At 43.9% G+C, this 15,285-nt stretch overlaps 1 protein-coding gene across 3 annotated transcripts in view; it reads left to right on the top strand.

Annotated features, from left to right (window-relative positions):
• HEATR3 (HEAT repeat containing 3) overlaps positions 1-15,285 on the top strand; it is a 41,252-nt gene continuing 25,967 nt past the window's right edge. For all 3 annotated transcript variants that reach the window (XR_010114421.1, XM_055297552.2, XM_055297551.2), the window contains exons 1-7: positions 1-319; positions 418-590; positions 2,989-3,076; positions 4,401-4,513; positions 6,833-6,942; positions 9,813-9,953; positions 12,981-13,258. Coding sequence is in view for 2 of the 3 variants with exons in the window: in XM_055297552.2 (XP_055153527.1) it covers positions 182-319; positions 418-590; positions 2,989-3,076; positions 4,401-4,513; positions 6,833-6,942; positions 9,813-9,953; positions 12,981-13,258 (1,041 nt within the window). In the remaining variant the exon portion in view is untranslated. The remainder of the gene's footprint in view (positions 320-417; positions 591-2,988; positions 3,077-4,400; positions 4,514-6,832; positions 6,943-9,812; positions 9,954-12,980; positions 13,259-15,285) is intronic.

The following is a 15,285-nucleotide window of genomic DNA, read 5'->3' as shown; positions in this document are numbered from 1 at the left end:
CCCCCCCCCCCCGACCCGGCCGACGACGCGCCGCGCGCCTGCGCAGGGCTTCCCCATGTGTGCTCCAGCCGTCAGCCGGCCCAGCTGAGCAGCAGCAACGGACCTTGTTACCGGCACGGCAGCCTCCACCGCCTGCTGTTGCCCTCCTCTCCTGGTGGTCTGCCGCACGGCGCACGTCGCCATGGGCAAGAGCCGGACGAAGCGCTTCAAGCGACCTCAGTTCTCCCCTACGGGCGACTGTCAGGCCGAGGCGGCTGCGGCGGCGAATGGGACCGGAGGCGAGGAGGACGACGGGCCGGCTGCGGAGCTGCTGGAAAAGGTGAAGCGAGGGCTCCGCCGGGCCGGGAGGTCGAGAAGAGGTTGCCCCGCGCGCGTGCGCACTGCGCTCCTTCTGACCCTTCTCGCTCTCATCCACAGCTCCAGCACCCGAGCGCCGAGGTCCGCGAGTGCGCCTGCGCAGGGCTGGCCCGGCTGGTGCAGCAGCGGCCGGCACTCCCGGGCCTGGCGCGACGAGACGCCGTGCGCCGCCTGGGGCCGCTGCTGCTGGACCCCAGCCTGGCCGTCAGGGAGACTGCAGCCGGCGCGCTGAGGTGAGCCGGGAAGGGTCCGGGGTGGTGCCCACCGCTGGCCTCCCCAGCGTCTGGGCTGCGGGCGGTGGCAGCGGTCAGCCGGCGCCTTCTGTGTGCCACCAGGCACTGGCCCGGTCTCCCGTTTGCAGAGATTTGAAGCCAGTCTCCAGGCACCGGAGAACCCCAGTATTCCCGAACCACACGCATCTCATCTGTCCACCTGGCTGCTTCACCTGCAGCGTCCACCTGCTCAGGCGTCCTGCCCTCACGCCTTGCGCACGTTTTACCCTCTCCAAAAGCCCTCCTTGGGGTCCCTTGCTTGGATGAACTCTTCAGTTCATGTGTCAGGAATCGTTCTAGATGCAGGGGATTTTGAGCAGCCAAGACTGTTGAGCGAGATCTGTTGACAGCCAAGATCCTTGTCTTGGCACAAGTCATGTTGATGGGGAGACAGACAGGAAGCTAGTAAAAAGGTAAAACATAATATTAAATAGTGAGAATTACTGTGGGAAAACGAGATGATGATGAGTTGGGGGTGGGAAGTTTGAACTGGGTGCTCTTGGGCCGGGCGCGGTGGCAGACACCTGTAATCCCATTGCTTTGGGAGGCGAAGGAAGGAGGATCACTGGAGGCCAGGAGTCCAAGGCCAACCTGGGCAACATAGCAAGACCCCGTCTCTAGAAAAATCTTAAACAATTAGTCGGGCATGGTGGTGGGTGCCTGTAATCCCAGCTACTCAGGAGGCTGAGGTGGGAGAATCGCTTGAGCCCAGGAGTTCGAGGCTGCAGTGAGCTATGATCACACCACTGCACTCCAGCCTGGGTGATAGAACAAGACCCTGTCTCAAAAAAAAAAAGGTGCTCTTTAGATGACTTGTGAACGGAGATCTGCAGGGTGAGAGAGCCAGGAGGCATGGGAAAATAGGGGGAAGAGTATTCCCCACAAAGGGAGCAGCAGCAGCAAAGAAGCGAAGCAGCAGGTGGCTTGACGTGGTTAAAGAGCAGAGAGGGTAGGTAGGTGGCTGAGAAGAGCAGGGGTGGGTAATTACAGGAGGTGAGGCTGGAGAGAGGGATGAGCTGTACAATGGTGTAGGGCTGAGGACTTACTCTAAGCAGGGAAGTGACATGCTTCCTTTTGTGAAGGCCACTCTGCTGGTTGTGCAGAGAATGGACTGCAGAGGGGGCAAGAGTAGAGGTTAGTAGTTGTAGTTCTTACAGCTCTGTCTCTACTTGTTATTTATATTTCATTCACTGATATAGCAAATATGTATAAAGTGCCAACTGTGTGCCAGACACTGAGCTAGGCTGTGGGCATGGGGTAATGAGCAAGGCAATGTCTCTCCTTAAGAAATCTTGAAGTCTATTGAGGGAGACAAGCATTAACCAAACAGTTACATAAGTGTATGATTACAATGAATGGTAATGACAAAGGGTGCTACAAGAGGGTACAAAGGGTTCAGGGAAGAAGACTGAGTGAGTGGTGCTTGAGGTGAGCTCGGAGGGATGAATGGGCATTCACCAGTTGATGGAGGGGAGATAGACGCTCTTCTTCCTTTAGAGAGGAAACAGCGTGTGGAAAGCCCTTCCCTTCCTCCCACAGCGTACACAGGCTGCGGGATCCTGGCACATTGTGAGGGCATCTTCTGACTATCTCCATATCCTTAGGGACTAGCATAGTGCTGTGTACTCGGAAGTCATGTCTTTCCAATTAAAATTTACCCAGGGCTGCTTTAGGGGGTGTCATTTTCAGTAGCCCCACCTTGCTGCCCTTGCAGTTCGCTTTTTCTTTTTTTTTTTTAGAAACGGGGTCTCCCTTGGCCGGGCGCGGTGGCTCACGCTTGTAATCCCAGCACTTTGGGAGGCCGAGGCAGGCGGATCACGAGGTCAGGAGATCGAGACCACGGTGAAACCCCGTCTCTACTAAAAAAAACACAAAAAAAAAAAAAAAAAAAAGAAAGAAACGGGGTCTCCCTATGTTGCCCAGGCTGGTCTTGAACTCCTGAGCTCAAGTGATCCTCCCACCTAAGCCTCCCAAAGTGCTGGGATTACAGGTGTGAGCCACAGCACCTAGCCCTGCCCTTGTAGTCTTGATTCCAAGAAAAGGTCCCTTCATACATGATGTGATTTATTCACATGAGAAAAGTCTCCCCTGTCCCCTTCTTGTAGCCATGCACCTGTATACTGTCTCAGACCTCAGAACTAAGTTGTTATATGACAGTGTCATCTGTTTATATCTTGTAGAACATGGATCAGAACAGATGGAAATCTCTGGATTAGTTCTGCAGCTTATGACAGAAACAATAAGCTATTTCCTCTGGGAAACCTTAAATATGGCCAAAAATAGAAATAAATGTGAGAGGGTAGAAGTGTTCTGTGACATGTGATGTGAAAGTAAAACATGTTTTGAACTTCTTGTGTAGAAATCTCAGTGCTTGTGGAGGTTTTGAAGTTTGTGATGACATGGTGACTAAGGATATCATGACCCCTCTGGTTGCGCTGCTAAAAGAGGTATGCAGTTTTTACAGTATCCCGATGGTAGCTTTTGGGATGCAAACTTAGACTTTTTTTAGTACTTTGGTGTTAGTGACTTTGTCTTCTATCTAAACATCTTATGGAAATTTCATTCCTTTTCCCGGAAACACCAATCTACTCTCATTATTGATACTAATCTCTATTATTTTGTAGCTTTATTTTTATGATAGTTGGAAAAGACCTTCCTAAAACTGTACAGACTCACTCCTTTAGATGTTAAACTTCTTACAATAAAAATAATTAGTATTTAGTCATTGCTTATTTATGTGCCAAGTATTGTTTTCATGTTTTGGATATTATATAATTTAATCCTCACAGTATCCTATGAGGCAGGTATTATTCCCATTTTACAGATGACAAAGCCGAGGCACAGACGTTAGGAACTTGTGAAGATTATAGTAAGTTCTCATGTTTGATCTCATTCCAGTCTTATTGCGTGACATAGTTAAGAGGTTAAGGAGCTCTCTCTCTGGAGTGCCTCTGGTCCACTATTCTGTACTGATGGGTAATTTTCACTTAAGGCTACATAAAGAATACCCAGTTTTTATGAGAGGCATCAGTCATTTTAGAGCAGTGATTCTCAACTGGGTATGATCTTGCTTCACAGGGCATAACTGGCAATGTCTGGAGACATTGGTTGTTACAGAGCTTGTGGGGTAAAGGTTGCCACTGGCTTCCAGTGGGTAGAGGCCAGGGGTGCTGCTAAACATCCCCAAATGCACATGATAGCCCTTCCTTCCCCAACAAAGAATTTTCTGGTGGAGAATTTCAGTAGTATCTGGATTGAGAAGCCCTGCTTTAGAGGGTATCCTGGGCGATACTAGAGGGGCTTAAGAGTACCAGCTTTGGAGCCAAATGCTAGGGCCTGAATCCCAGCTTCACCACATGCTAATCTAACACCTTCAGCAGCCTCCCTGTACCTCACTTTCCCATTTGCAGCTGGAGATTGGGGATAATAATAGTTCACCTACCTGATAGGTTTATTGTGAGGATTAAATGACTTGATACATGTAAAATGCTTAGAATAGTACTTTAGAAGGCGCTATGTAATAAAAAAAAAAAAAAGAAGGTGCTAGGTAGACGCTCTTATTTCATCTTTTGTTGCCTTCTTACTGTGTTTTATTACATTTATTAGGTAAAATACTTCGTATTGATTTTGTACTATTGCTTGTAAGGATTTGATTGGCTTGTTAACCATGGTAATTTCTGATGTCTAGCCTTTGTGTTTCATCACCATCATTACCCTATTTGTTTAATTCTTCTTAGGAACCAGGGTGCTAATCATGATATTTGGTTACAGTGTAGTGCTGGACTGGATTCAAATGAGATGTCTCCACAGGAGAAAAAAGATCAGAACAGAAATTCTATTGAGAATATAGCCAATGAGGCTGTGAACGTGCTGTGGAATATATGGTAAGATGCCTACCAAACACAGTCTCCTGCTATAGCAGTACCCAGGCTGCTATTCTCTGTTACACTGTGTGGGAATCTCTGTTCCCCTTGGTAGGCCTGTTAATCTGGGATGTTAAAACTTGGTAGGGGCTGGACATGGTGGCTCATGCCTGTAATCCCAGCACTTTGGGAGGCTGAGGCAGGTGGATCACTTGAGGTCAGGAGTTTGAGACCAGCCTGGCCAACATTGTGAAACCCCGTCTCTACCAAAAGTATTAAAAAATTAACTGAGTGTGGTGGCACATGCCTATAATCCCAGCTACTCGGGAGGCTAAGGCAGGAGAATCGCTTAAACCCTGGAGGCAGAGCTTGCAGTGAGCCAAGATCGTGCCACTGCACTCCAGCCTGGGGGACAGGGCAAAACTCCATCTCAAAAAAAAAAAAAAAAGACTTGGTAGGAGACAGGATCAAGTGACCTAAGATCAACCCTCCTTCCCAATCCCTTTTCTCACTGCATCACTACATCTTTGGTTTTACAGCTTTCCTCTCCAGTCATTGTATCTGACAAAAGATAGGAGGAATCATGACCATTAGCACCTATGGCTCCTCCTTTCCCCCGACTTCTTGCACACCCTGAGCAGGATTTGTCTTTAAGCTGGTCAGTCCCAGATGCAGGTGCAACTTTGGTTTGGCCTCTAGACTGAGATAGGGACCACAGACCTTGGCTGGTGCTTTTCTTCCTCTTCCCTGGCATTTACTGTCTTGAGTGGGAAGTAGATGCCTAAGAAGAGCTCCCTTGGCCCCAGGAGGAAGAAGGCCACTCTCCATTCTGTGATTGTAGCAGTGGTGAGGGTGGAGTGGACTTGCTGCTAGGAATGGAAATGGCTAGAAACACAACCTGGATTTACTTTTTTCTGCCCCATTTTATGTCCCACATTTCTAGCAAGACTGTCACAGTTTCTTATCTTCAGTCAGCAGCAATTACAGTGGCTGACCTAAAAGCACAGATGTTTCTTAGAATACAAGATTAAGTTGGATCCTGAAATGCCTACGTAGCAATCTGACCTTGCCTGTGATTTCATTTTAATGAATGCATTCCACCAGAAATATTAGAGAGATCAGATCTGAGGAAATGGCATTTGAGCAAAAACTGATGGGTGCTGTTTTTCTGTGCACCAGATAACTTTAAGTCATAGAAATTGTTGCATTTTGGAAGTTTTAAAAAAATTTCCTTGAAAAGAATCTGAATATATCTCCAAGGTGATTTCTCTTTTCTGAATACCTATGAGCCCTCTCTGTATCACTGAGTTACTATAACTTTTAACATTTTTGTTTCATCATTTATATTTCAAATTATCTTTACACACGTATGCCTTGTCTTCCTGACTAGACTGTGGGCTCCTTCATGCTGCCATAACTAGATAGGTAGGTAGGTAGATAGCAGATATGAAATATTTTTCATTACATAACAGATTTAGTTTAATAATTTAGTCAGCTCTGTTAGCTGTTAGCATGTCATGTGTGTATGTTGTATGTATGGAGGAAACATATGTACAACATGGATATTTCCTCTGGATACATGGATACAATTATTATAATTAGCCTTGTTAACTCATATTTAATGTGTTTGCTTATTCATAACACTGAAAGCTGTCTGAGTCTTTTATTAAAAGGTAGTATAATTTAAAAAATACTTATTGTAATTTCTCTATTGTAGACTGCAAATTCTGCTTGATGAAATTATAATTGAACTCTAAAGGCTTGAATAAAATATAATTTTATTTTCCTTTAAATGTGTGTTTTTGTTAATGTTCTAAAATACAGTAGGTTAAAAAAATAAATTTGTGTTTTTGTGTCATAAATATAGAGGCCTTTTATCTTCCTTTAACTTGCTATCATTGTGGTATAGAGGAAAGAAAAAACAATAGCCTGGACCCACGGAACCTAGGTACTGGGCCTGGCTCTACCACTAACAAAATGTGTGCTCTTTGATGGGCCACTTTACCACTTGGGGCCTGGGTCTTTGCATTTATAAAATGGGGAGTTGAATTAAACGATTTACAAGATCTCTTCCAGCTCTAACCTTTTATAAGGAAACTGGCATCATGGCAAAGAGATTGATGAAAAGGTCCCATTGTGATAGAAATAAAATATAGATAGCCAGTTCTCATGTACAGTAAATATGAATGGGTGTTAGTTCCTTCATCAATAAAAATGGTGGGTGTTTGATTCCAACTCCTTGGTTTATAAAGCCTGATTTGTTTTTTTATGGATTGCTATGGTTGATTTCCTACTGTTAAAATGTGAATAGTAAAACTTTTTTTTCCCCCTTCAATTTAGTGAATGCAGTAGTAGAGCAGTGTCTATATTCAACAAAGAAGGGTGTTTGGAGATTGTGTTAAAGTATTTAAGTAGGTTTCCTACCAATGTTGACCTGGCTATTTCAGTAGGTAAGTGAAGAAAAGGTGATGACTTATTAAGAATGTGTAGCCTTATTCAAAAATTTTTATGCAGCTTTAGCGTGTTTATTCCACTGGAGTGATTTTTTTTCTCGTTGTATGTGAATGTGTAGCTCAGCACCTGTTTTTTCTGGGTCTTAAATCTGTGATTAATATTAATTCTTTACCTACTCATTCAGTTTTTCCGCTTTTGGCTCAGAAAGGGAGAAAGGTAATTGTGTGAGGATATGTGGTTTCTAGCCTGTTTCCATTCTTAGCAGCCTTTATTACTTCTTGAAGTTTTCATATCTCCATTTACTAAGAAACAGTAACCCACAACTACCAGGCCTTTAAGCCAGTTAATTGGAATCTAAACTTACTTAAATGTATTGTGCTACTATCTCATACTTCCAGCAGAAAACTGACGGCCTGAGTTTTGTTGAGAGAAAAAGAGGAAAAGAAGTGATTGAAATTCCACTTAGGGCTTCGTGCCTTCCATGAGACAGGGAAGGCAAAGTCCAGCAACTTCAGTGGCCTTGGCTGCTGCGCCTTCTCTTTATTGGGCTGAGGAACCACTGAGGACTCTCAGCTCAGTGGCAGGAGGCAGGAGGCAGAAGTCAGAGCATGGGCAACTCAGCAGAATTCTGGATGGGAGTGGAGAAACAATTGAGGGAGAGCATTTCTTTTCTACCGATCATTACGGCAGGCATCCAGCTGTCCCTTTGTGGAACTGCATTTCTCCTGGGGAGGAAGAAGTGTATTCCCCTGACTGCTGTTTCTCTTAACTCTAATGGATATTTTTAAGAGAACAGAACTGAGGGAAAATAGTAGAATAAATACTACTGAGAAAATTTTAAAAATCATTTCTCCAAATGGAATCTTGGTGGGGCTGGGGACTTGTGAGTAAATGGGGATTTTAAAAACAATTCAGCCGTTTTTAGGAAATTGATAGGTGACTTAATCTCAGAGGACAGTTTTTGTTACAATAAGAGAACTTCAGGAAAGTTAGTTCGTATCTTTTACAAGAAAAACCACTTCTATTTTTGTGCCTTTAGTCTTATAGATTTATTTCTGTTTTTAGTTTTTCTTTCCCTTAATGAGCATTTTTGAAATGGATTAGAATAGTCATTTTGCATTGTATAATAGTGTTTTCCTTCTCCATGTAGCTAGATTAATGATTTTTTTAAATACATTATTACTTTTGCTTCTAAAGTCAAGCAATGCTTACATATAGTAAAATGAACTTGTAAGATTCCATCCCATGTATTCATATAACTTTTTTTGAACCTGTATGGTAGCAATCATGGCTGTTGGCTAAAGTAAATTTAATTAGTTTCTTAATGACAAAGATACTACATTTGGATATATGTACAGAAATGCATATATATGGATTTCTATGTAAATGTATTGTCAACCACAGCAGTAGCATGCATTTTGAGTAATTTTGATGGGCATGATTTAACATTTTACGCATCTCTTAATTTGCTCATACTTTTATATAAACTACTTTTTTTCTTAAAGAACTATTGCTCTGCCAGAAATAACCCTAACTTTGAAGGTCATGATAAATTTAAAGGAAGCCAGACATCCCAAAACCTAGGGCTATTTGCTACTGGTCCTTGATAAGTACATAAATTGAGGGTAAAAAAAATTTTTTTTTTTGAGATGGAGTCTCAGCTCTGTCACCCAGGCTGGAGTGCAGTGGTGCAATCTCGACTTACTACAACCTCCACCTCCCGGGTTCAAGCTATCCTGTTGCCTCAGCCTCCCAAGTAGCTGGGATTACAGGCGTGCATCACCATGCCTAGCTAATTTTTGTATTTTTAGTAGAGATGGAGTTTTGCCATGCTGGCCAGGCTAGTCTGCAACTCCTGACCTCAAGTGATCCTCTTGCCTCAGCCTCCCAAAGTGCTGGGATACGGGCATGAGCCACTGCGCCCGGCCTGAGGATAAACTTTTATAAACATTTATAGTAACGACATTGCCACATTTAAGAGTCTTTTTAGGCCGGGCGTGGCGGCTCACACCTGTAATCCCAGCACTTTGGGAGGCTGAGGTGGGCGGATCATGAGGTCAGGAGATTGAGACCATCCTGGCTAACAAGGTGAAACCCCGTCTCTACTAAAAATACAAAAAATTAGCCAGGCATGGTGGCAGGTGCCTGTAGTCCCAGCTACTCCGGAGGCCGAGGCAGGAGAATGGTGTGAACCCAGGAGGCGGAGCTTGCAGTGAGGCAAGATTGTGCCACTGCACTCCAGCCTGGGCAACAGAGTGAGACTCCATCTCAAAAAAAAAAAAAAAAAAAGAGTCTTTTTAATTGTATTTTGTAAAAAGTGTAGATCTGGCTGGGCATGGTGGCTCATGCCTGTAATCCCCGCACTTTTGAGGAGCCGAAATGGACAGATCACTTGAGACCAGGAGTTGCAGACCAGCCTGGCCTTCATGGTGAAACACTGTCTCTACTAAAAATATAGAAATTAGCCAGGCATCGTGGTGCACACCTATAATTCCAGTTACCTGAGAGACTGAGGCACAGGAATCGTTTGAACCTGGGAGGCGGAGGTTACAGTGAGCTGAGATGCGCCACTGCACTCCAGCCTGGGCGACAGAGCAAGACTGTCTCAAAAAAAAAAAAAAAAAAAGTATAGATCTGTACAGGATTAGAAATTTAAAAAGAAAAGAAACATGATCTTTTCCAGCACTGATAGTTTGGGAAGCCTCATTCGCGCATATCACCCTGAGATAAAGCATATATATTTTGCAAAAGCTACATGTGTCTAATGAAGGGGTAACGATGCAACGTTTTATTGATGAGTTATACTGGTGTAAATTATCCAAAGCAGAATTCATTTGTTTCTAAGTACTTGTTTTTTGCCTCATAGCATATTGTTTGCAGACAGTGACTGAGGATAACCCAGAGCTGCTGAAGTCTTTCAGTGCTACAGCATTGAACATGCTGGAATCAGCACTGCTTTCTCCTGTCAGTTCCATGGAATCCCTTCTATTGAAGACGTTGGTAACAGGTAAAATTTAGCCTTACAGCATAGTATATTGTTTTAGTAGCTTTTGGTGTGGATGCGGTGGGGGCAAAATTTAGTCATTGATTTCAGCACATCAGGTCTTCTGTGCTTTTGTCTGTTCTGAAAATTTTAATATTTGAGAAGAGACCCTTACTTCAAGCAGTTGTCTATAGTTGTAAATCCTTGTAGAATAGATTTGTTTTGAATTTAACAAACTACTATTAACCTGATAAAGAGATGCTGTGGTCAGAATCCCCACTTATTTATGAACCAGTGATTTCAGAAATTGACCACTTTAGTTTTCCATAAGTTTTTTTTTTTTTTTGTTAACCACCAACTCTTTTCTCTCCAGAATCTCTGAATACAGAAGTAAGAAATTATCTGAAGGTCTGTTTAGTATGTACTTTATTTAGTTTATGTATCTATTTTCTTCTTGCCCTTTGGTCTTGCAGAGATAATTTATGTTGAGAGATTTTTTTTTTTAATTTTTTTTTTTAATTGTTTTGAGATGGAGTCTGGCTCTCTCACCCAGGCTGGAGTGCAGTGGCTGGCTCTGCAACCTTACCTCCCAGGTTCAAGTGATTCTCATGCCTCAGCCTCCCGAGTAGCTGGGATTACAAGCGTGCGCCACCACGCTCAGCTAATTTCTGTATTTTTGGTAGAGACGGGGTTTTACCATGTTGGCCAGGCTGGTCTTGAGCTCGGGACCTCAGGTGATTTGCCTACCTTGACCTCCTAAAGTGCTGGGATTACGGGTATGAGCCACTGCGCCTGGCCTGTTTTTTTATTTTAATAGTGGTAAAATACACATGAAATTTACCGTCTTAATCGTTTTGGGTTTTTTTGAGACAGAGTCCTCCTCTGTTGCCCAGGCAGGAGTGCTGTGGTGCGATCTTGGCTCACTGCAGCCTGCACCTCCTGGGCTCAAGTGATCTTCCCATCTCAGCCTCCCAAGTAGCTGGGACTACAGGTGCATGCCACCAGGACCAGTTAATTTTTTTTTTTTTTTTGAGACGGACTCTCGCTCTGTCACCCAGGCTGGAACACAGTGGTGCGAGCTCAGCTTACTGCAATTTCTGCCTCCTGAGTTCAAGTTATTCTCCTGCCTCAGTCTCCTGAATAGCTGGCATTACAGGCACCCACCACCACACCTGGCTAATTTTTTTTTTTTTTTTTTGAGACAAGAGTCTTCGCTCTGCTGCCCAGGCTGGAGTGCAGTGGCACGATCTCCGCTCACTGCAAGCTCCGCCTCCCAGGTTCACGCCATTCTCCTGCCTCAGCCTCCCGAGTACCTGGGACTGCAGGCACCTGCCACCACCCCCAGCTAATATTTTGTATTTTTTTTTTTTTTTTAGTAAAGACAGGGTTTCACCGTGTTAGCCAGGATGGTCTTGATCTCCTGACCTCGTGATCCGCCCGCCTTGGCCTCCCAAAGTGCTGGGATCACAGGCGTAAGCCACCGCGCCTGGCCTAATTTTTTTATTTTTTAATAGAGATGAGGTTTCACCATGTTGACCAGGCTGGTCTCGAACTCCTGACCTAAAGTGATTGGCCCATCTCGACCTCCCTGTGCTGGGATTACAGGTGTGAGCCACAGTCCCCAGCCACAGTTAATTTTTTGTATTTTTTTTGTAGAGATGGCATCTCACCATGTTGCCTAGGCTGGTGTCAAACTCCTGAGCTCTTATAGTCTGCCCACCTTGGCCTCCCAAAGCGTTGGAATTGCAGGCGTGAGCCACAGCACCCAGCCTTTAATTGTTTTTAAATGTATACTTTAGTGGTGTAAAGTACATTCAGATTGTTGTGCAGTAAAAATCTGGAACTGGTTTTCATCTTGCAAAACTGAAACTGTACCCTTTAAACACAATTTTTCCCATTTCCCCTTTCCCCAGGTGCTGTCAGCCACCATTCCTTGACTCCTCTAAATACCTCATAGAAGTGGAATCGTACAGAATTTGTCTTTCTGTGACTGGCTTATTTCTTTTTGCATAGTGGCCTCAAGGTTCATCCACGTTGTAGCATGTGTCAGAAATTCCTTCCTTTTTAATGCTGAATAATATTGCCTTGTAGGTATTATACCACATTTTGTTCATCTCTTCATCTGTTGATGGACACTTGGGTTACTTCTACAACTTGGATATTGTGAATACGGCTGCTGTGAAAATGGACGTAGTTTTTTTTTTTTGAAACAGAATCTTGCTCTGTCACCCAGGCTGGAGTGCAGTGGTAAGATCTCGGCTCACTGCAACCTCTGCCTCCTGGGTTCAAGTGATTCTCGTGCCTCAGCCTCCCAAGTAGTTGGGATTACAAGCGCCCACCACCACGCCTGGCTGATTTTTATATTTTTAGTAGAGATGAAGTTTCACCATGTTGCCCAGGCTTGTCTCGAACTCCTGACCTCAAGTGACCCTCCCACCTTGGCCTCCCAAAGTGTTGGGATTACAGGGTGAGCCACCGCACCTGGCAAAAATGGATGTAATCTGTTCAAGTCCCTGCTTTCAGTTCTTTTGGGTTCATAGCCAGGAGGTGTTTTTATTTTTATAGTTAACTTAAAAAAAAATTACTCTGACTACTTAATGATAGCTCCTGTTCTTTTTTGATAATCAAAAAATTAAGAACCTACTCTCAAGTTTGTATGTCAGACCGACCTTGGAATTTTAGTACATTCCATTTCACTCTTGGAATATAAGAAGTTGCTGAGGAGAGCAGCTTACGTTACAATGAAAGAAAGTGATGCCACTCACTTTGTCATTTTAAAAGAAACTTGATCAATGTTCTCTGGGTCTGCTGATAATGCAGTGTATCAGAGAAAGGCATTGTGTGCCAAGGAAGGGAGATGATTGTGCAGGGTTATAACTAAGGGCTCGCCTCAGTGCAGAACTCATTGACATTTAATAAATAATGAACAAAGGCAATGGGGCTGAGATTTTTTGAAATTACACTGGCCTTAAAAGCTCCAGTCTTGTGAAAACTTAAACTTAATAAAATATTTCACAGGCATTTCTTATCCTTATGCTCATTTTTTCCCAGGCACAATTTGGAATCTAAAGGACATTATTCCATGCAAGAGTCAAGCAGAAATCATAAATGCCTTACTAAAGATCTTATCTGAAGTTTTGGGAATGGATGCTGGTGAAATGGTTATTCAAATGAAAGAGGCTGAAACGCAAAGGTTAAAAACTGCTGCAGAGGTTGAGGAAATATTAGAGAACACTAATGGGGATGATTTGATTGAAGATGATGAAATGGAAGGAATTTCTCATAAAAGAAAAGTCAGAAGGAAAACTTTCGTTTCAGATTTACTTCCGGTAAGTCAGGTTGCTCTTCTGGTAAGTCAGGTTGCTGTTCTCAAATATGGATTAATACAGCTGTTTTTTTTCCAGCAGTTATCCTTGGCTTTGCAGAAAAATGTTATAGCAAAATTAGCTATAAAGTGCGTTTCTGTAAGAATGAGTCGTATTTTCCTGTTGATTCTCTTTATGTCATTAAAAATCTCCTAAAGGGGGAAAAAAATCTCTTGTCTAAAGTGAATATTTTTATATACAGGAGAAGGTTTCAGAGATGAGATAGATCTATCCTTTTGGAACACTTTAGAAATAGATGATCATCTTCATAACTCTTGCATCTCCCCACTTCTGTTACATACTGTCTGCCAGAGTGTCTTCAAACTAAAGGAATTTGTACTTTGCCTGAATTGTCCCTTGCATTCTTGCCTGTTATTTTAGTATTTAGCCTTATCAAGCTGGCAAACCAAACCTTCATTTATCCACTACTGATCCAAAGAGGTTGGGTGACTGTGAGATGAATGATGGTTTGTAGTTTTCTTGGAGTGGGTGATGGTGGCATACTTGTGCTGGTGGTGTGATATTGCAGTAAAGGGGAGCAACCTTGGATGCAGGAAGCATTTCAGCTGACACAGTCTGCAGAGAGAGAAAGTTCTCCCAAAGTGTTTTGGGAGAACACTTTGTTAAGGAGGAGAGCAAATAGGAAGACAGGGAACACAGTGAGTGAGGCTTTATTCATTCAGGTTCACATTTACTGTGCTCCTAATGTATGCCAGGCACTGTGCTAGACACTGGTGATAAAAAGATGATTAAGACTTAATTTCCAGCCTTCAGGAACTTCCTCCATGTTGGGGAGACAGACACATAAAACCATGGCTCTAAGGCCTATGCTGAGAACAGTGCTGTGGCCATGCACAGATTTCTAAGAAAATGGTATCTGTATAGTAGGCCCTTGTGACTCAGCCCCTATGTGAGAGCTAAGGAAGAGGCTGCCAGAGAGAGCCATTTGGACAGAACACCTGGGGTGTCATAAAGGAGGGGGTGAGAAAAAGCAGGTTAGTGTTTGGAGAGATCACTCAGGCAGCTGGAGGAAGGGAGAGCACAGGGGCCTGGCAGCAGGAGGACCAGTCAGGAGGCTGCCGAGGGACGACGAAGGCTGAGTTGGGAGGAGGCAGTCATGTCCTCTCATGCTTACCAGTGTTCGTGATGTCTCGGGAAGCGTAAATTGATGGTGTTTCAAAGAAATCAAAATGTGGATAGAACCACTTTTCCCCTCATATGAGCAAACTGTGGGTGCAACCACTGTGTTAAGTGCTGGGACAAATAACAGAAATGGGAAGGCCACCCTGAACTTGAGTTGCTCACAGAATTTTTTTTTTTTTTTTTTTTTTTTTTTTTGAGAGAGAGTTTTGCTTTTGTTGCCCAAACTGCAGTGCAATGGTGTGATCTCAGCTCACTGCAACCTCCTCCTCCCAGGTTCGAGCAATTCTCCTGCCTCAGCCTCTCGAGTAGCTAGGATTACAGGCATGTGTCACCACACCCAGCCAACTTGGCATTCTTAGTAGAGATGGGGTTTCTCCATGTTGGTCAGGCTGGTCTCAAACTCCCAACCTCAGGTGATCTGCCTGCCTTGGCCTCCCAAAGTGCTGGGATTACAGGGGTAAGTCACTGTGCCCAACCTAGATCTTTTTATTTTATTATTATTGGTTTATTTTGAGACGAGATCTCACCATGCTGCCTGGTCTCAAGCAATCTTCCCACCTCGGCCTCCCAAAGTGCTGGGATTATAGGCGTGCACCATGGTACCCAGCCTGTTTCATACCTGTACATGGAAAGAGGGGGTATGATAAATCAGAGCTTATGGGGTCATTTTCAGCTGTGGGCACTATCCTACTCAGGTTTCTGTTGATCCTATCTGATATACTGTGTTTGAAGAATCTGAAATCCCTTGCTGGGAATGAGAGAATGGCATTCTTGTGTGATTGTCCCCACCTCCAGCCTTGCTTCCAAGGACCTTCTACAGGGAGTAAGGTTGGGGGTGAGACCCAAGT

This window comes from Symphalangus syndactylus, chromosome 11 (assembly GCF_028878055.3).
Source record: "Symphalangus syndactylus isolate Jambi chromosome 11, NHGRI_mSymSyn1-v2.1_pri, whole genome shotgun sequence".
Taxonomy (NCBI): domain Eukaryota; kingdom Metazoa; phylum Chordata; class Mammalia; order Primates; family Hylobatidae; genus Symphalangus; species Symphalangus syndactylus.
Note: the sequence above shows the minus strand (reverse complement) of the source record. Positions and strands in the feature narration are given on the sequence as shown.